Source organism: Nerophis lumbriciformis, linkage group LG36 (genome assembly GCF_033978685.3).
Source record: "Nerophis lumbriciformis linkage group LG36, RoL_Nlum_v2.1, whole genome shotgun sequence".
Classification (NCBI taxonomy): Eukaryota; Metazoa; Chordata; class Actinopteri; order Syngnathiformes; family Syngnathidae; genus Nerophis; species Nerophis lumbriciformis.
The window spans coordinates 21,947,662-21,970,420 of NC_084583.2; the positions used below are offsets into that span (position 1 = coordinate 21,947,662).

Here is a 22,759-nt window from a genome sequence, read left to right on the forward strand (position 1 = left end):
TGCCCCAAGTGGAGGAGTTCAAGTACCTCGGAGTCTTGTTCACGAGTGAGGGAAGAGTGAATCGTGAGATCGACAGGCGGATCGGTGCGGCGTCTTCAGTAATGTGGACGCTGTATCGATCCGTTGTGGTGAAGAAGGAGCTGAGCCGGAAGGCAAAGCTCTCAATTTACCGGTCGATCTACGTTCCCATCCTCACCTATGGTCATGAGCTTTGGGTTATGACCGAAAGGACAAGATCACGGGTACAAGCGGCCGAAATGAGTTTCCTCCGCCGGGTGGCGGGGCTCTCCCTTAGAGATAGGGTGAGAAGCTCTGCCATCCAGGGGGGAGCTCAAAGTAAAGCCGCTACTCCTCCACATCGAGAGGAGCCAGATGAGGTGGTTCGGGCATCTGGTCAGGATGCCACCCGAGCGCCTCCCTAGAGAGGTGTTTAGGGCACGTCCGACCGGTAGGAGGCCACGAGGAAGACCCAGGACACGTTGGGAAGACTATGTCTCCCGGCTGGCCTGGGAACGCCTCGGAATCCCCCGGGAGGAGCTGGACCAAGTGGCTGGGGAGAGGGAAGTCTGGGCTTCCCTGCTTAGGCTGCTGCCCCCGCGACCCGACCTCGGATAAGCGGAAGAAGATGGATGGATGGACTATGGAGGATAAAACACTGAATATTGACAACATATGAACGTCACACCCCTTCTCCATCCACATATTTTACAATCAAGCGAAACGCAACAAAAATGCAACAAACACAGCGAAATATGAACGCGAAGGGTAAAAAATAAACCCACCTACAATCTGATATATGTGATATATCACAAACTTTAGAACTTTGTTGTAAATAATTCCCTTCCGCGTCTGTCCCTGACACCCACATTTCAGGCTCTGGAAACACTCTGTGGAAACGCTCCCCACCCACACTGCTTGGTGCCTCGTCTGAGCTGCTGTGACTTACATTACCATAGTAACTAATTAGATTACCATAGTAACTAGATTATCATGCAAAAGTGAAGATTCCAACCTTTGAAATACTTTGTATAGTTTAAGACTTGCGGTCATTTGAAAACATCACTGCACATCATAATGGCAGCTACACTTTCCAAACCTCTTAAGGCCCAAGCTGTTTGTTTACATGCTTTTTTTATTTCTCTTTGCTATTTGGGTTTATTGGACCCTAATTAGAATAAAAACTAAGAATCATCTTAAACAAGTTGAAAAACTTATTGGGGTGTTACCATTTAGTGGTCAATTGTACGGAATATGTACTTCACTGTGCAATCTACTAATAAAAGTTTCAATCAATCAATCAAAATCAAAGTGTGACTCAAACAGAAATCTATGTTTCAAGGCATGATGATGGCGTCTTCCTGGTTAGGGTGAAGTCTCTAATAAATCTACTAATAAAAGTCTCAATCAATCAATCAATCAATATGATGTGTACTTCATGTTTAGTGACATGCTCATTCTTATTATTACCGTACACTTTTTTTTTCTCCAAATTCCATTGTATGTTATACTCTTCTGACACCACCAGATGGAAGTATAAGTGTCCACATAAGCGGCCATAAGACCCCAATTCAGTAGTGTACACAATTTTGGAAATAAGAGCTAAAAAGGTGCTGTCCACGCATGTGGCCACTAAGCCTTTAGAGGTTTAAAGATCTAAAAAAATGATTTGTAATGTCCGGCGGGCCAGATTGAAAAGCTTAACGGGCCGCATGCGGCCCCTGGGCCTTAATTTGCCCAGGTCTGCTCTAAGTAATGTTGCAATTTTCCACGCCAACAAAGCAAGTATGTCTCATAAAACGCTCAAACGTACAGTAAGGCTCCACTTTTCCAAAATGCGCTAGCTTGATGCTAATTTACATTGGCTCTACTGTAGACATGCTACTGATTAGCGATTTACATGGCGTTTTCGACAGCTACGAATTTGGTAATGAAAACAACAACTAAGACGCAAGTTACAATTGTTTAGTGCAAACGAACAAACCTTTAGTGCTAAAGAACAAATTTAACATAATTTAAGCATGAGGTTGCTTATGTTCCTGGTGCATCATTGACAGGGGTTCGATCCCGGCACTTACACTGTGCGCCACGGGGGACAATGCGAGTACGAGAGTAAGTACGCCATTACACTCTTGTCAGTGACGGAGCAGGAAGGTGCTAGGGATCTGTTTGCAGTAACACTCGAATGAATCACCCTCTGTCATTCATTTATTGACATTTTCCATGCACTTATTCACGCAGAACGGGGCCCCCCAATGGCCCTACGAACAGCGCGTGATCTGCATTGAGGAAGGGGTGGTGGAAATACAGGTGTGTGTTTAAAATGCTGATCAGAGAATTGTATTTATTGAACACTTACCTCCTAACCGTTTGCATTTGTTTGTTTCATTTTGGAAATCACAAAAGCTGTTTTCAAATCCACAAAAGCTCAGTTTTAGTTTAGCAATTTCTTTTACTTGAAAATGAACCGCACAGCAACCTCCTTACTTAATTACCCCACCACTCATTACGTAACTAAATTCAAATGTTCCCAAACAAAATGCTGTTTGTTTGTCAGGTATTTTTGTACTGCTATTTATATGAGCTCAGATTGTACAAACAGCTCATAAAATGTACTTTTAAAGAGTGCACCCACAAAACACTTACCGTATTTTCCGGACTATAAGGCACACTTAAAATCCTTTTATTTTCTCAAAACTCGACAGTGCGCCTCATAACCCGGTGCGCCTAATGTACGAAATAATTCTGGTTTAGCTTACAGACCTCAAAGCAATTTTATTTGGTACATGGTGAAATGGTAAGTGTGACCAGTAGATGGCAGTCAAACATAAGAGATACGTGTAGACTGCAATATGATGGCAATATGACTCAAGTAAACAACACCAACATTTTATACTGTATGTTCCATTGAAAATATAGAAGAATTACACACGGCGCTCAAAAATCTATCAAAATGTTTTAGTAGGACTTTGGTAAGGTATGAAGCCACACCGCTTGATGAATTGTACTGTGCTTCAACATAGGAGTATTATTATGCTGTGTGTATAAGGTAAGACATTATCTGGCGTTTTGTTTTGCAATATTATGCAAAAGCAACTTTTCTTACCTTCTGGTACCTGCTGATCTGTATTTGGGATCTGCATAAATCCTGAATAATTGCGCGCATCTGCCTTTATAGTCCGCGCTGAAGCCGTAGTCGATAAGCTTCTTCTTTTTCTCTACCTTCTTGTTATGTGACATTCATCCTCCGCTGTTGCCATTTCTAATATAAAGTAGTGTAAAGTTCTTACTTATATCTGTCAGTAAACTCGCCATGAAAGCGCTAAAACGTACCGGTGTAGTGAGTTTACATTATTCACCCAAGAAACTTTAGTTATTAGAGAGTTCCAGTCAGACGGTTTTTCACGGGACACATTTCCGGCGTTGTTGTTGTTTCCGGATGAGGAGATGCTGCTCCGTTGTTGATTGAAGTAAAGTGTGAATGTCATTAAAACAGTTAGCTCCATCTTTTGACACTTCTTCCACTCCCATCCTTGCACGCTACACCGCTACAACAAAGATGACGGGGAGAAGACGCTGTCGAAGGTGAGCCACGTAAATAAGACCCGCCCACAAAACGGCGCTTCCGGAAAGCTGCTTGAAGATGATGTGTAAAACATCATCCATGCAACATTTTGAGCAAAGAACCACCATCACATGTTATGTAGACCACAAGGAAGTCTTTTACATTTAGAAAAAAAATTTAAATAATATGACTCCTTCAATTGTTATTAAACAAGAACAAAAACAACATGAGAGCAACATGGGGCATCCTAAATAGCATCATTAAAAATGGTGCTAAGAAAGATTACCCCCAGTACTTTCTAGATGGAAATACAAAAAATGACAATATGAACCAAATAGCTGAACGTTTCAATGATTATTTTGTTAATATCGGAAAAAATCTGGATCAAAGAATTCCAAATGCAGATGATGGGTCAGTTGAGGCCTTGAGTGAGCTCATAGACAGAAATCCCAATTACATGTTTCTTAAAAGTGTAACAAAAGAAGAAATAATCAAAATTGTAAAAAATTGTAAATCCAAGACCTCAACCGACTGTCATGGAATAGATATGGTAACGATAAAAAAGGTTATACAAGACATTTCAGAACCTCTGACATACCGTATATCACCAATGTATCATTTTTAACCAGTAAATTCCCTGATATAATGAAAATTGCAAAAGTCGTACCAATTTATAAGAATGGAGACGTACACCAGTTTACTAACTACAGACCAGTTTCATTACTTCCACAATTCTCCAAAATCTTGGAAAAATTATTCAATAGTCGATTAGATTTATTTATTAACAAAAGTGGGACGCTTGTGGAGAACCAATATGGATTCCGAGCAAATATCTCAACATCAATAGCACTAACCAAAATAACAGAGGAAATTACCAATGCAATAGATGGTAAAGAATGTGCGGCCGCAGTATTCATGGACTTAACAAAAGCATTTGACACAATTAATCATGATATTTTAATACGAAAATTAGAACGATATGGCATCAGAGGTTTGGTATTGAATTGGGTAAGAAGTTATTTAACCAACAGGAAGCAATATGTAAAGATGGGTGAAAATATGTCAACACGGCTAGATATATCCTGTGGTGTACCCCAGGGGTCAATACTGGGACCAAGATTGTTCAATCTTTATATAAACGACATTTGTAAGGTTACGAAGGACTTAAAGTTGGTTTTATTTGCAGACGACACAACTGCTTTCTGTTCAGGAGAGAGCACACAGAAGATAATACAAATAATAACAGAAGAAATGAACAAATTAAAAGACAAAAACAGACTATCTTTGAATCTCAGTAAAACTAAACTAATGCTATTTGGTAATAGTAGAAAAGAGCATCATACACAAATACAAATAGACGGAGTAGACATAGAAAGGGTAAAAGAAACTAGATTTTTGGGAGTATTAATAGATGATCAAATGAACTGGAAATCTCATATACAAAACATACAACATAAGGTGGCAAAAAACATTTCAATAATGAATAAAGCAAAATATGTCCTGGGCCAAAAATCACTACATATTCTCTACTGCTCGCTAGTGTTACTATATCTGAATTATTGTGCAGAAATATGGGGAAATAACTACAAATGTGCGCTACATTCGCTAACCGTGTTACAAAAAAGATCAGTTAGAATAATACATAATGTTGGATATAGAGAACACACAAACCCTTTATTTATTAAGTCAGAAATATTAAAGTTTGGTGATTTGGTCAAATTGCAAACAGCTAAAATGATGTACAAAGCAAACTATAACCTGCTAGCAAAGAATGTACAACAATTCTTCTCAACTAAAGAGGAGAAATATAACCTTAGAGGAAAAAATAATTTAAAACATTTATATGCACGTACAACACTTAGAACTTTTAGCACATCAGTATGTGGAATTAAATGATGGAATGGATGAAGTAAAGAAGTTAAAAATTGTACTGATATGATCCAGTTTAAGAGGTTGTTCAAAATAATAGTGCTTACAGAGTACAAAAAAAGAAGAATTATGAGAAATACTTTCAACCTTATTGAAAATAAGATATTCTTCATCTCAGTATGTTAATAATGACTGAATTAATTAATTAATTACATATTACAAAACTGTTGTATACTAATTCATAGATGTTATTTTATTATATAAAAAGGTCAGTAAATGATTCTATATATTTGTAAACGCTTTGAAGTGGGAAAGGGGTAGGATTAAATTAAATAAGCTTTGCTTCTTCCTACTCCTTTTCGGGCATGATGTAAAATGAAATGATATGAAATTGTGTGATGTATTATGATGTAAGTGTGTTCATGTTCCAAATAAACTAAAGAAAGAAAGAATACGCCTTATAATACTCGCCTTACAAATGAAAAAATATCGAAAACGGACCATTCGTGGGCAGTGCGCCTTATAATCCGGTGCACCCGATGGTCCGGAAAATATGGTAAATTAAAATTAAAATGACACCTTTTGTTATTTTAATTGTGTCGACTTTTTCAGACTGTTTCCTTGTATTTGGGCCGGTACACTACTTTATGTCATCATTTTATAGCATGTCTACAAGAACATATTTAATCGGTACACACCAAAAATTTCGCTGTCACCATGGTAACAGGTGGACTTGGAGAAGGCATTCGACCGTGTCCCTCGGGAAGTCCTGTGGGGAGTGCTCAGAGAGTATGGGGTATCGGACTGTCTGATTGTGGCAGTCCGCTCCCTGTATGGTCAGTGCCAGAGCTTGGTCCGCATTGCCGGTAGTAAGTCGGACACGTTTCCAGTGAGGGTTGGACTCCGCCAAGGCTGCCCTTTGTCACCAATTCTGTTCATAACTTTTATGGACAGAATTTCTAGGCGCAGTCAAGGCGTTGAGGGGATCTGGTTTGGTGGCTGCAGGATTAGGTCTCTGCTTTTTGCAGATGATGTGGTCCTGATGGCTTCATCTGGCCAGGATCTTCAGCTCTCACTGGATCGGTTCGCAGCTGAGTGTGAAGCGACTGGGATGAGAATCAGCACCTCCAAGTCCGAGTCCATGGTTCTCGCCCGGAAAAGGGTGGAGTGCCATCTCCGGGTTGGGGAGGAGATCTTGCCCCAAGTAGAGGAGTTCAAGTACCTCGGAGTCTTGTTCACGAGTGAGGGAAGAGTGAATCGTGAGATCGACAGGCGGATCGGTGCGGCGTCTTCAGTAATGCGGACGCTGTATCGGTCCGTTGTGGTGAAGAAGGAGCTGAGCCGGAAGGCAAAGCTCTCAATTTACCGGTCGATCTACGTTCCCATCCTCACCTATGGTCATGAGCTTTGGGTTATGACCGAAAGGACAAGATCACGGGTACAAGCGGCCGAAATGAGTTTCCTCCGCCGGGTGGCGGGGCTCTCCCTTAGAGATAGGGTGAGAAGCTCTGCCATCCGGGAGGAGCTCAAAGTAAAGCCGCTGCTCCTCCACATGGAGAGGAGCCAGATGAGGTGGTTCGGTCATCTGGTCAGGATGCCACCCGAACGCCTCCCTAGGGAGGTGTTTAGGGCACGTCCGACCGGTAGGAGGCCGCGGGGAAGACCCAGGACACGTTGGGAAGACTATGTCTCCCGGCTGGCCTGGGAACGCCTCGGAGTCCCCCGGGAGGAGCTGGATGAAGTGGCTGGGGAGAGGGAAGTCTGGGCTTCCCTGCTTAGGCTGCTGCCCCCGCGACCCGACCTCGGATAAGCGGAAGAAGATGGATGGATGGATGGGTAACACACAAAATGGGAAACCTGATTTTTTTTTTTTTTTTTATCAACACATTATAGGTTTATTTAGCTTGGGCTAAAAGTATATAGAATAATATAAAATAAAATATAATAAAAAAGTTAAACAAAAATAATGACATTTAATTATAATATGATAACGCACTTTGTATTACTGCTCTTAAATGGTTGCTACTTTTATTTGAATAGTCTAATTTCCAATAATAATCAAATAAAAATAAAAAAACCGTTGCAGGGTTAGAACATGGAGGATGGGAGTAGATTGATCTGTTTATGTTTGCTCGGCTCCAGCAGCCGACTTAATTTAATTAAGTAAATAAGCGCAGCCTCCTTGAAAAGAGCAAAATATGGAGGAATAGTAAACGTGAAGGTTCGAAATAAAAGGTGTGTTGTTGCTATGTTTAGCGCGCTAAAAGACTGTACTCACCACACACCAAAGAGGCGAGAAGGAATGCGAGCAACATGACCTGTGGAGGAACAACACGACACTTCAGTCCACACACGACACCACTTCAACTTTTAACATTTGATATTTCAACAACAAACTGTACTTACGCGCTGATGAACGTGTTTTGTTTGCAGAAGAAGGCTAGTTTACTGTAAAGCGAAAGGACACTCGAACAAACTGGGCGAGGCTTCCTCTGCGCGTACACGTCATTACTGCGCAACATTTGCGCAGGCTCGTCGCTGGCCATAACATTAGGTACACTTGCAAAAGGTGTGTGTGCAGGCCCGGCCCTAACCAATCTGGCGCCCTAGGCAAGATTTTAGGTGGCGCCCCCCCCACATCGGCAGTGAAGTGTATATACTCACAAGAAACCGAATAGCTTTGTCTTTGACCTTTTTTTTTACTTAAAGAAAGCAAATTAACAATCAGAATAGTTAACAAGATAAAAACAAATATGAATAAATAAATGAATGCAAAAAATAAAAAATGAATATATGAAATACAATATTTTTTACATACATATTGCTTAATTAACATTAATGATGTGCACTTTAACAACTAGGCTTACAACTATACCTAATATATAAAGGGGTGGAAAAGTGACTATTACCTGCAGGGCAAACATTAGCTAACCAGAAGGCAATAACAATGTAAACAAAAAACACCTGCTTAAAAGATCTAATACAAATGTCCCTGAGGAATGTAAGGTGGGAGTACTGTAATTACCTAACGTTACATTATTATTTTCCATAACAATTTAGCCCCCTCCACAATATTAACCCGACGTTAAAACAGAACTAGCTATTTATTGATTAGCAATTGCCGAATCATGTAGCATTAGCTTAATGCTAAAAAGCCAGGTTACTATCACATTCTGTAACAGACAAATAATTTCATGTAGGCTAACGTTACCTACCTGCTACCTCTGTCTTTTTCTCGTTTCTCCTCCTCTTCTTTTCTCTTTTTTCTTCCCTGGGCACCTGACAGTTTTGGCCGTTTTGACATCTTGTGTTGATTTTTTGATGTGGTACGCGTGACGTCCAAAAAGAGTCATGATACGGGAAGGTAGGGGGGCACCGTGCGGGGGGGGCGTAATGTTGTAACAAATAATATTTCTATTATATAGGCTTTACTTTGCATTTTAATTAACGTGGGATTATTTTTTGTATTTAGAAATAATAGTACCAACTTTTTTTTTTTTTTCTCCAACATTTGTGGCACTGGCGTGGCGCCCCCTGATGGACGGCGCCCTTAGCATTTGCCTATACGGCCTATGCCACGGGCCGGCCCTGTGTGTGTGTGTATATGTCAGTGACGTGCGGTGAGGTTGATGGCTGGTGAGGTGAGGCACTGACTTCATCACAGTCAGATTTACAAACATATGAACCCTAAAGAGTATCTTATTCACCATTTGATTGGCAGCAGTTAACGGGTTATGTTTAAAAGCTCATACCAGCATTCTTCCCTGCTTGGCACTCAGCATCAAGGCTTGGAATTGGGGGTTAAATCACCAAAAATTATTCCCGGGCGCGGTGCCGCTGCTGCCCACTGCTCCCCTCACCTCCCGGGGTGCTATAGTGATCCCAGAGATACTTTGGGATCAAGTACTCAACTAAGAATCGGGGTATACGTCTCGCTTCGGGTGGGTACAGCAGCGGTGCTTTTGTCAGTACGCAGACCTTTTAAGTGTATTTTTGGTGAACAAGGGGATGGGTCAAATGCAGAGGACAGATTTCACTACACCTAGTGTGTGTGTGACAATCATTGGTACTTTAACTTAACTTTAACTTTACACATACAAACTGTAGCACACAAAAAAGCACATCTAATAAAAAAAAAAACGTTATTATGGTCTTACCTTTACTTATAAATGAAGTCCATGCGCAGCTCCTTTTGAACAAAAGCATCAATAACTTGTTTATAGAAGTCTTCCTTATCTTTCTTCAGTTTTAAAAGTCTCTCTGTCTCGATGGAGATCTTCCTTTAAGTATTACCTCCTGCTTCCATTGAAAGTCCAGTTTAGAAAACTGTTTTATTTTAGATATGTAATCCTCCATGTTAATAGTCCAGGCGAGAGGAAAACATAAATGATCGCTAACTGTTGCTGCTTGTTGTCACTTCTTCTGCAGCCGAGTAGTCGCAAAAAGTATCTCTGGGATCACTATAGCACCCTCTACCACCATGAGGCGGGATTGCTGCGAGCCTCACACAGTGCGTCTTCGCAGCAGTTTTATGATTGCTCAGCACAAGAAATACGTTACACACATACAGTTGTTGACAAAATACACTGTACATTATATACCTCAGCTAACTAAACTATGGAAATGTATAATATAATTCATATAGCAATACAGTCTCACTGCACAGCAGGCCAGCAGTTAGCCGAGTCATTGCGCAATCCATGGTGAGGCTCAACTGGCTGCTGACTCACTGCAAGTCTCTTCTCAGTAAATGAACGGCAAATGTGAAAATTCAGCGATTTTGAATAAAAATAATCTATAACTGGTGAAGTTAAATGGAAAATAACTTTATAGTATAATCACTGGATACATATAACAATTTAATTAATTGTTTTTCTTTTTACATTTTTTTTTCTTTCCATGATGGATACATTTTTTTTTCTTTCCATGATGGATGCAGGTGAGGCCCTGCCTCACCTGCCTCCCCTGACTGCACGTCACTGGTGTATATATATATATATATATATATATATATATATATATATATATATATATATATATATATATACATATATATATATATATATATATATATATATATATATATATATATATATATATATATATATATATATATATATGTATATATATATATATATATATATATGTATATATATATATATGTATATATATGTATATATATATATATATATATATTTATATATGTATATATATATATATATATATATATATATATATATATATTTATATATGTATGTATATATATATATATATATTAGGGGTGTGGGGAAAAATCGATTCAAATTCGAATCGCGATTCAGAATTGATTCTCATTCTTTAAAAATCGATTTTTTATTTTTAGAGAGTCGTTTTTGAATCGAGAATCACGTTGAATCGAAAAAAATCGATTTTGAATGGAATCGTGACCCCCAAGAATCGATATTGAATGGAATCCTGGGACACCCAAAGATTTGCAGCCCTAATATATATGTATATGTATTGTATATATATATATATATATATATATATATATATATATATATATATATATATATATATATATATATATATATACATACATATATATATATATATATATATATATATATATATATATATATGTCACGGCACGGCCCTTTGAGACACTTGTGATTTAGGGCTATATAGATAAACATTTATTGATTGATTGATACATATATATATATATATATATATATATATATATATATATATATATATATATACCGTATATATATATATATATATATACCGTATATATATATATATATATATATATATATATATATATATATATATATATATATATATATATATATATATATATATATTTATATATATACCGTATATATATATATATATATATATATATATACCGTATATATATATATATATATATATATATATATATATATATATATATATATATATATATATATATATATATATACTACAGGCCAAAGTTTGGACATACCCTCTCATTTCAATGCGTTTTCTTTATTTTCATGACTATTTACATCGTAGATTGTCACTGAAGGCATCAAAACACCTGTGAAGTGAAAACCATTTCAGGTGACTACCTCTTGAAGTTCATCGAGAGAATGCCAAGAGTGTGCAAAGCAGTAATCAGAGCAAAGGGTGGCTATTTCGATGAAACTAGAATCTCAAACATGTTGTAAGTTAATTCACCTTTTTTGTTAAGTACATAACTCCACATGTGTTCATTCTTAGTTGTGATGCCTTCAGTGACAATCTACAATGTAAATAGTCATGAAAATAAAGAAAACGCATTGAATGAGAAGGTGTGTCCAAACTTTTGGCCCATGTTGTATATACATTTAACCATTTATGATGATGATGATTATTATTGTTATTTATTTTGTCTATCTGTGTTGGCCCTGCGATGAGGTGGCGACTTGTCCAGGGTAGACTTCGCTTTCCGCCCGAATGCAGCTGAGATAGGCTCCAGCACCCCCCCCCCCCGTGACCCTGAAAGGGACAAGCGGTAGGAAATGGATGGATTTTTATTTAATTTGTATTAATGATGTTGTTGTTAATGCCACTATTAGTATTAGAATGTGTATTAGTCTTATTATGAAACGTTTATTTTACGTTGTACCATGTAATACATGACGAGCTACTACAACTGCTTCTTCTACCATTATTGCTCGTAGTAAAATAATAATAATGATAATGTTTTATTACTAATAGTATTATTATTATGACTTGATTTTGATCATGATGATTAATATGTTTTTCCAGGTTAAATTCTAAATACATAGGCACTAACATCTGACATGATATGCAGCCATCCACTATCGTATAACTATAACTAATAACAGATTAGTAGTCGTAGTTATAGTAGTATTGATGAGCTTTGATTGACACTATCAGAAAGTGATGTTAAGGCAATATCTTTATCATTATGGTTGTAGTTTATAGTGTTGTATAAAATAGTATTTCTACAACTCTTTCTACCACTAAAAAAATAATACTAATAGTTTCTTAAGAATTTATCAGCTGTGTGAACATGTGATCCTACACATACTGTACAGTACAGGCCAAAAGTTTGGACACACCTTCTCATTCAATGTGTTTTCTTTATTTTCATGACTATTTACATTGTAGATTGTCACATCAAAACTAGGAATGAACACATGTGGAGTTATGTACTTAACAAAAAAAAGGTGAAATAACTGAAAACATGTTTTATATTCTAGTTTCTTCAAAATAGCCACCCTTTGCTCTGATTACTGCTTTGCACACTTTTGGCATTCTCTCCAAGAGCTTCAAGAGGTAGTCACCTGATATGGTTTTCACTTCACAGGTGTCATAGTTTTGATGCATTCAGTGACAATCTAATAATCTTGAAAATAAAGAAAACAAATTGAAATTAGAAGGTATGTCCAAACTTTTGGCCTGTACTATATATTTAAAAACAAATAATTAAATTCCAATTACTGTACATATAAATTAGGTAGATAGATGTATAGATATTACCTTATTGATTCCTTCAGGAGAGTTCCCTCAGGAAAATTAAAATTCCAGCAGCAGTGTGCAGAATTGAGATCGAATTTAAAAAGTAAACAGTAAATAATGGGGGTATAAATGGAAATAAAATAAAACATATAACAATAAGAATAAAAATAAAAAGCAACAATATGAATACAAATATAATAGTAAAAATAAGAATATAACAAGAGAAACTATGCAGTAGTGACCATGTTATGAAAATGTATTGCACTGTTAATTGCAATTATACAGATTATGACTTTGAGACCTGCAAACATACATTTTCTATTAGTAGTAGTAGTATAGTAATAGTAGTGTTACAAGGAGGCACAAATACAATTAAATGCAAATTGATTTACTGTACAGACCTAAACGATGTGCATATGACATCAACAATCTGTAGTATTTCACCTAGAGAATGAATCTAACATTATTATCCATAAATCGCCGGTTTATTAGTTGATAATTATAACAACAGCAATACTACAATTGCTATTTTATTGACTACTGATGTCAGGCCCGGCCCTAATCAATCTGGCGCCCTAGGCAAGATTTTAGGTGGCGCCCCCCCACATCGGCAGTGAAGTGTATATACTCACAAGAACCCGAATAGCTTTGTCTTTGACCTTTTTTTTTTACTTACAACTATACCTAATATATAAAGGGGTGGAAAAGTGACTATTACCTGCAGGGCAAACATTAGCTAACCAGAAGGCAATAATGTAAACAAAAAACACCTGCTTAAAAGATCTAATACAAATGTCCCTGAGGAATGTAAGGTGGGAGTACTGTAATTACCTAACGTTACATTATTATTTTCCATAACAATTTAGCCCCCTCCACAATATTAACACGACGTTAAAACAGAACTAGCTATTTATTGATTAGCAATTGCCGAATCATGTAACATTAGCTTAATGCTAAAAAGCCAGGTACTATCACATTCTGTAACAGACAAATAATTTCATGTAGGCTAGCGTTACCTACCTGCTACCTCTGTCTTCTCTCGTTTCTCCTCTTCTTTTCTCTTTTTCTTCCCTGGGCACCTGACAGTTTTGGCCGTTTTGACATCTTGTGTTGATTTTTTGATGTGGTGACGTCCAAAAAGAGTCATGATACGGGAAGGGAGGGGGCGCACCGTGCGTGGGGAGGAGGGGGGGGCGTAATGTTGTAACAAATAATATTTCTATTAAATAGGCTTTACTTTGCATTTTAATTAACGTGAGATTATTTTTTTTATTTAGAAATAATAGTAACAACTTTTTTTTTCTTTTCTTTTTTCTCCAACATTTGTGGCACTGGCGTGGCGCCCCCTGATGGACGGCGCCCTTAGCATTTGCCTATACGGCCTATGCCACGGGCCGGCCCTGACTGATGTTACCTATAGAAAACTAATACAAATGTATTCAAATAAGTCATAAAAAAGGCAACGCTACAAACTTAACAGCTAAATATGATTATTAAATATAACAATACATATACAATGGTGGTGTTACCATGCGCAGCTAACTGATGCTAATTGTGTGAGATGTGACTTATCTATCAGGGTGACTTTCCCGCCAATCAATCTTGGCGCAAAACCCTGCAGGGCGAGCCTACTTTTCGTACATCTCTTGCGCAAAGAGCGTACGCCTTCGCGGGCGCCGACCACACCGTCGGAGGCCTGGCACGCATGTAGCGTAAAAGTGGTCCGGAATACAACTGACACATCGCCGTGAATGCCAGGGAGAAGCTACTGCGCATGCACCAACGTTTATATACACATTAAAAATCTCCAGCCGTGTAAATATTTCCCAACATCTTCCCGTGAGGCTTCTTACCTCGCATTCTACAGGTGAGTCGGGGCGGGTTTGGCTTGTGATGAATATAACAGATTATCAGCAATAAATGACCGTTATTGGCCATGATTTACCTGAGTGGGTTATTATGGCGTAAGGCTGTTACGTCACTCGGTGCGGGCTTGCCATATTCCACGAGGAAACGGTTTTATTCTGCAAACGTCAGGAAATGTCCACATTTAAACAGCGCGTATTACAAACGCTAGCCTGTAAATAGCGCTTATATGCTACCATTCGAAAACAGAAGACATTATTGATGACACTGGAAGCGCGTGTTCATTTCAGCGCGGTGTGTACAATAATGATGTTCTCTGCTTTAATAGGAGATGTCCCTGCGTGTCCTACTGGCTGTCCTGTGCAGCCTGCAGCTCTCTCTTACTGTGGGTGAGTACATCAGTGGTGCCCAACCACCTTTTTTGATTGATTGATTGAGACTTTTATTAGTAGATTGCAGAGGTGTGGACTCGAGTCACATGACTTGGACTCGAGTCAGACTCGAGTCATGAATTTGATGACTTTAGACTCGACTTGACAAAATGTAAAAAGACTTGCAACTCGACTTAGACTTTAACATCAATGACTTGTGACTTCACTTGGACTTGAGCCTTTTGAATTGACATGACTTGACATGACTTGCTACTTTCCCCAAAACCCAAAGATGAAAAAGTTATTCGGGAGCGCTCCGTATTTTTCATTGTGTACTTGTCTATCAGCGTTGCGTGTGTCAGCTGGTGTGGTCTCAGTACAACAGCCAATCAAATTAGATCTACTTTGTTTTCATCACACAGCATTCATCCAATCAAATTGCAGGACAACCAACGAAGAAGACATGTCCAAACCACACGCCAGTGAACAAAAAATGATACCTAAAATAACTTTGTTTGGGTATAAAAATTACGAGGTGGTCAACACAAAACGGTTTGCAGTATGCAACACATGCGGTTCGAAAATGACTGATGGAGAGGCAACAACTTCCAACTTCGTCCGGCATTTGAAGTTGCACAAAGAACGGTAAGTTTTGAATGTAAGATAACGTTTATTGGCTAAGTAACGTGACTTTTATTTGCTGTGTAGTTAAATAAGTGAGGCTGTAAACTCACTGCTAACGTTATAACGTTATTGCAAACACGGGAATCTGTTGCAGTTCACTACCTTATTCATACTTTTTGTTCAGTGATTTTTTTCAAGCAGGGTTACGTTAGTCAATATATCACACGTAACGTTAGACGGCGGTCAGCAGCACCGCGTATTTTAGCCACCTAAAAAAAGACAAAAATAGTCAAATAAAGGTCAGTTAAAATGTATACTATATCATGAATATGTGTACCGTTTTAGCTAGCTTTCTGACATACTGTTGGTTGTTTACCTCAGTGGTCCCCAACCACCGGGCCGCGGCCCGGTACTGGTCCGTGGATCGATTGGTATCGGGCCGCACAAGAAATAATTTTTTTTTCTTTTCTTTTTTTAATTAAATCAACATAAAAAACACAAGATACACTTACAAGTAGTGCACCAACCCAAAACAACTCTCTCCCCCCTTTTGTTCTGGGCATTGAACATGAAGACTCTTCCTTCACTGTTCCGAGTGGCCATGAGAGTCTTGGCAGTGCCTGCCTCCAGTGCTCCAGTGGAGCGAGTTTTCAGCCATGGTGGCATCATACTACGCCCCCATCGTGCACAAATGACTGACAGACTCTTGGCTAATTTGGTCTTTTGCAAATGCAATGCAGCATAGGGCCCTGACATATAAAAAGTACAACTTTTTTGTTATGTTCACGTATATGTCATGTTTTTTCAATGTTAACACTTTTGTACAAATAAGTACATTTGCACTTTATTTTTCAATGTGTTTGTTCTGTAAAGGAATGAGTTAATGTTTAAAATGACTGGTTAATAGTGCTATTATAAAGTGCAATGTCAGCACAATTTTCTTTCCTGCAATTTAAAATGCACTTGTTTTAATAAATAAATACAGCGTTTGAAAAGCATACACAATCTGTGTTAATATATTAGTCTGTGGTTAAAAGGACTTGAAAGGACTCGAAACTCAAAATGCAGGACTTAGGACTTGACTTGAGACTTTCCAGTCTTGACTTTGGACTTGACTCGGGGCTTGCCTGTCTTGACTCGGGACTTGACTCGGACTTGAGGGCAAAGACTTGAGACTTACTTGTGACTTGCAAAACAATGACTTGGTCCCACCTCTGGTAGATTGCACAGTACAGTTCATATTCCGTACAATTGACCACTAAATGGTAACACCCCAGAGGTGTGTAGAGTAGCCAGAAATTGTACTCAAGTAAGAGTACTGTTACTTTAGAGATTTATTACTCAAGTAATGAGTAGTCACCCAAATATTTACTTGAGTAAAAGTAAAAAGTATGTTGTGAAAAAACTACTCAAGTACTGAGTAACTGATGAGTAATACACACACACAGGCCCGGCCCTAACCAATCTGGCGCCCTAGGCAAGATTTTAGGTGGCGCCCCCCCCCACATCGGCAGTGAAGTGTATATACTCACAAGAACCCGAATAGCTTTGTCTTTGACCTTTTTTTTTTTACTTACAACTATACCTAATATATAAAGGGGTGGAAAAGTGACGATTACCTGCAGGGCAAACATTAGCTAACCAGAAGGCAATAACAATGTAAACAAAAAACACCTGCTTAAAAGATCTAATACAAACATTTATATGCACGTACAACACTTAGAACTTTTAGCATATCAGTATGTGGAATTAAATGATGGAATGGATTAAGTAAAGAAGTTCAAAATTGTACTGATATGATCCAGTTTAAGAGGTTGTTCAAAATAATAGTGCTTACAGAGTACAAAGAAGAAGAATTATGAGAAATACTTTCAACCTTATTGAAAATAAGATATTCTTCATCTCAGTATGTTAATAATCCATCCATCCATTTTCTACCGCTTATTCCCTTTGGGGTCGCGGGGGGCGCTGGAGCCTATCTCAGCTACAATCGGGCGGAAGGCGGGGTACACCCTGGACAAGTCGCCACCTCATCGCAGGGCCAACACAGATAGACAGACAACATTCACACTCACATTATGACTGAATTAATTAATTAATTACATATTACAAAACTGTTGTATACTAATTCATAGATGTTATTTTATTATATAAAAAGGTCAGTAAATGATTCTATATATTTGTAAACGCTTTGAAGTGGGAAAGGGGTAGGATTAAATAAGCTTTGCTTCTTCCTACTCCTTTTCGGGCATGATGTAAAATGAAATGATATGAAATTGTGTGATGTATTATGATGTAAGTGTGTTCATGTTCCAAATAAACTAAAGAAAGAAAGAAATGTCCCTGAGGAATGTAAGGTGGGAGTATTAGTAGATTGCACAGTACAGTTCATATTCCGTACAATTGACCACTAAATGGTAACACCCCAGAGGTGTGTAGAGTAGCCAGAAATTGTACTCAAGTAAGAGTACTGTTACTTTAGAGATTTATTACTCAAGTAATGAGTAGTCACCCAAATATTTACTTGAGTAAAAGTAAAAAGTATGTTGTGAAAAAACTACTCAAGTACTGAGTAACTGATGAGTAACATACACACACACACAGGCCCGGCCCTAACCAATCTGGCGCCCTAGGCAAGATTTTAGGTGGCGCCCCCCCACATCGGCAGTGAAGTGTATATACTCACAAGAACCCGAATAGCTTTGTCTTTGACCTTTTTTTTTTTTACTTACAACTATACCTAATATATAAAGGGGTGGAAAAGTGACGATTACCTGCAGGGCAAACATTAGCTAACCAGAAGGCAATAACAATGTAAACAAAAAACACCTGCTTAAAAGATCTAATACAAACATTTATATGCACGTACAACACTTAGAACTTTTAGCATATCAGTATGTGGAATTAAATTATGGAATGGATTAAGTAAAGAAGTTAAAAATTGTAGTGATATGATCCAGTTTAAGAGGGTTGTTCAAAATAATAGTGCTTACAGAGTACAAAGAAGAAGAATTATGAGAAATACTTTCAACCTTATTGAAAATAAGATATTCTTCATCTCAGTATGTTAATAATGACTGAATTAATTAATTAATTACATATTACAAAGCTGTTGTATACTAATTCATAGATGTTATTTTATTATATAAAAAGGTCAGTAAATGATTCTATATATTTGTAAACGCTTTGAAGTGGGAAAGGGGTAGGATTAAATAAGCTTTGCTTCTTCCTACTCCTTTTCGGGCATGATGTAAAATGAAATGATATGAAATTGTGTGATGTATTATGATGTAAGTGTGTTCATGTTCCAAATAAACTAAAGAAAGAAAGAAATGTCCCTGAGGAATGTAAGGCGGGAGTACTGTAATTACCTAACGTTACATTATTATTTTCCATAACAATTGAGCCCCCTCCACAATATTAACCCGACGTTAAAACAGAACTAGCTATTTATTGATTAGCAATTGCCGAATCATGTAACATTAGCTTAATGCTAAAAAGCCAGGTTACTATCACATTCTGTAACAGACAAATAATTTCATGTAGGCTAACGTTACCTACCTGCTACCTCTGTATTTTCTCGTTTCTCCTCCTCTTCTTTTCTCTTTTTTCTTCCCTGGGCACCTGACAGTTTTGGCATGTTGTGTTGATTTTTTGATGTGGTGACGTCCAAAAAGAGTCATGATACGGGAAGGGAGGAGGGGGGGGGCGTAATGTTGTAACAAATAATATTTCTATTAAATAGGCTTTACTTTGCATTTTAATTAACGTGGGATTATTTTTTGTATTTAGAAATAATAGTAACAACTTTTTTTTTTCTCCAACATTTGTGGCACTGGCGTGGCGCCCCCTGATGGACGGCGCCCTTAGCATTTGCCTATACGGCCTATGCCACGGGCCGGCCCTGCACACACATATCATATATATATATATATATATATATATATATATATATATATATATATATATATATATATATATATATATATATACATATATATATATATACACATACATTGATATATACAGTATATCATTTATATTTATTTATTTTGCCGTTTTTGTTTACATGTTAAAGGTGTTTTAATGAATATACATGCATGTTTAACACATATAGATTCATTTCTTTCATGAAGGCAAGAATATAAGTCGGTGTATTACCTGATTCTGATGACTTGCATTGATTGTAATCAGACAGCAGTGCTTAACGTCCACGTTTTCAAATGCAGGAGAAAAAAAGTTCCTCCTTTCTGTCTAATACCACATGAAAGTGGTTGGTTTTTGGTATCTTATTTGTCCAGCTTCCATACTCCTTTTTATACACTTTACAAGAAATACATTGGCGGCAAATTCCGTAGCTTGCTAGCTTGTTTGCGCTGGCTTTCGGAGACTCTTATTTTGAAAGCGCAGGCGCGATGGAGCGGCACTTTTATTGTGAAGACAGGAACTGTGCAGTCAGTCTTTAGGCTTGTGACGGGATGTACGGTTGAAATAAAAAAGTGTCTTTTTTCCTTCACACTTTTGATTGATTGATTGAAACTTGTATTAGTAGATTGCACAGTACAGTACATATTCCGTACAATTGACCACTAAATGGTAACACCCCAATAAGTTTTTCAACTTGTTTAAGTCAGGTCATGTGACCGCCTGGCTCTGGTTGATTGGTCCAACGTCACCAGTGACTGCATCTGATTGGTGGAACGGAGTCATACGTCACTAGTGACTGCATTTTATTGGTGGAACGGAGTGAAACGTCACCAGTAAGGCAGGCACTTTGAAGGTCTGTCTGACAGACCAAAACAAACAAAGCGTGCATTAACAGATGGATAAAAATTAGTAGCGAGTAGCGAGCTGAATGTAGATAAAAGTAGCGGAGTAAAAGTAGCGTTTCTTCTCTATAAATATACTCAAGTAAAAGTAAAAGTAAGTTGCATTAAAACTACTCTTAGAAGTACAATTTATCCCAAAAGTTACTCAAGTAGATGTAACGGAGTAAATGTAGCGCGTTACTACCCACCTCTGTAACACCCCAATAAGTTTTTCAACTTGTTTAAGTCGGGGTCCACTTAAATTGATTCATGATACAGATATATACTATCATCATAATACAGTCATCACACAAGTTAATCATCAGAGTATATACATTGAATTATTTACATTATTTACAATCCTGGGTGTGGGATGTGGAGGGGGGGGGGGGGGGGTAGGTTTGGTTGTTATCATCACTTCAGTCATCAACAATTGCATCATCAGAGAAATGGACATTGAAACAGTGTAGGTCTGACTTGGTAGGATATGTACAGCAAGTAGTGGACACAGAGAGAGAGAGAGAGAGACCAGAAAGCTTAAGAAAAAGGATCTACATTTGATTATTTGCATTTGATTATTAACAACAATCCGGGGAGGGTGTTAGTTTAGGGTTGAAGTTGCCTGGAGGTGTACTTTTATTGCGGTTTTGAAGGAGGATAGAGATGCCCTTTCTTTTACACCTGTTGGGAGTGCATTCCATTATGATGTGGCATAGAAAGAGAATGAGTTAAGACATCTGTTAGATGGGAATCTGGGTTTAACGTGGTTAGTGGAGCTCCCCCTGGTGTTGTGGTTATGGCAGTCATTTGCGTTAAGGAAGTAGTTTGACATGTACCTCGGTATCAGGGAGGTGTAGCGGATTTTATAGACCAGGCTCAGTGCAAGTTGTTTTACTCTGTCCTCCACCCTGAGCCAGCCCACTTTGGAGAAGTGGGTAGGAGTGAGGTGGGATCTGGGGTGGAGGTCTAGAAGTAATCTGACTAGCTTGTTCTGGGATGTTTGGAGTCTAGATTTGAGGGGTTTTGGAGGTGCTAGGGTACCAGGAGGTGCATGCGTAATGGAAAAAGGGTTGAACGAGAGTTCCCGCCAGAATCTTCATGGTGCTTTTGTTGACCAGAGAGGAGATTCTGTAGAGAAATCTCGTTCGTTGGTTGACCTTTTTGATGACCTTGGTTGCCATTTCATCACAGGAAAGATTAGCTTCTAGAATGGAACCTAGGTAGGTGACCTCATCTTTCCTGGTGATAACAATGTCACCCACTTTTATAGTGAAGTCACTGACTTTCTTAAGGTTGATGTGGGACCCAAACAGGATGGATTCCGTTTTACCCAAGTGTATGGATAGCGAGCCAGGTGCAAGTTCTACAGAGTTCAGCACTGAGGATTTTCTCCACCTGTGACTTGTCCTTGTCTGATACCAGCAGGGCCGAGTCATCCGTGGATCGATTGGTACTGGGCCGCACAAGAAATTAAAAAATATATATATTTATTTTATTTTTTTATTTTTATTAAATCAACATAAAAAACACAAGATACACTTACAATTAGTGCACCATCCGAACATGGCATGACAATCAACAATGTCCCCACAGAGAAGGATAAAAACAACTGAAATATTCTTGATTGCTAAAACAAAGTAGATGTGGGAAATATCGCTCAAAGGAAGACATGAAACTCCATCCATCCATCCATCCATCTTCTTCCGCTTATCCGAGGTCGGGTCGCGGGGGCAGCAGCCTAAGCAGGGAAGCCCAGACTTCCCTCTCCCCAGCCACTTTGTCCAGCTCCTCCCGGGGGATCCCGAGGCGTTCCCAGGCCAGCCGGGACACATAGTCTTCCCAACGTGTCCTGGGTCTTCCTCGTGGCCTCCTACCAGTCGGACGTGCCCTAAACACCTCCCTAGGGAGGCGCTCGGGTGGCATCCTGACCAGATGCCCGAACCACCTCATCTGGCTCCTCTCCATGTGGAGGAGCAGCGGCTTTACTTTGAGCTCCCCCCGGATGGCAGAGCTTCTCACCCTATCTCTAAGGGAGAGACCCGCCACCCGGCGGAGGAAACTCATTTCGGCCGCTTGTACCCGTGATCTTGTCCTTTCGGTCATAACCCAAAGCTCATGACCATAGGTGAGGATGGGAACGTAGATCGACCGCTAAATTGAGA

General features: G+C 38.5%; 2 protein-coding genes across 3 annotated transcripts in view; one reads left to right on the top strand and one right to left on the bottom strand.

The window, feature by feature from the left end:
* The window catches only part of LOC133576901 (uncharacterized), a 36,438-nt gene extending 28,440 nt beyond the window's left edge, over window positions 1-7,998 (bottom strand). The window contains exons 1-2 of the mRNA XM_061930294.2: window positions 7,838-7,998; window positions 7,710-7,749 (exon numbers count right to left, since the gene is read on the bottom strand). Of these exons, the coding sequence (XP_061786278.1) occupies window positions 7,710-7,746 (37 nt within the window). The 5' untranslated portion in view covers window positions 7,747-7,749; window positions 7,838-7,998. The remainder of the gene's footprint in view (window positions 1-7,709; window positions 7,750-7,837) is intronic.
* A 6,677-nt stretch (window positions 7,999-14,675) lies between these two features.
* Window positions 14,676-22,759, top strand: part of LOC133576706 (uncharacterized) — a 29,382-nt gene continuing 21,298 nt past the window's right edge. For both annotated transcript variants that reach the window (XM_061930023.2, XM_061930024.2), the window contains exons 1-2: window positions 14,676-14,795; window positions 15,123-15,183. In XM_061930023.2, the coding sequence (XP_061786007.1) occupies window positions 15,126-15,183 (58 nt within the window). In that variant the 5' untranslated portion in view covers window positions 14,676-14,795; window positions 15,123-15,125. The remainder of the gene's footprint in view (window positions 14,796-15,122; window positions 15,184-22,759) is intronic.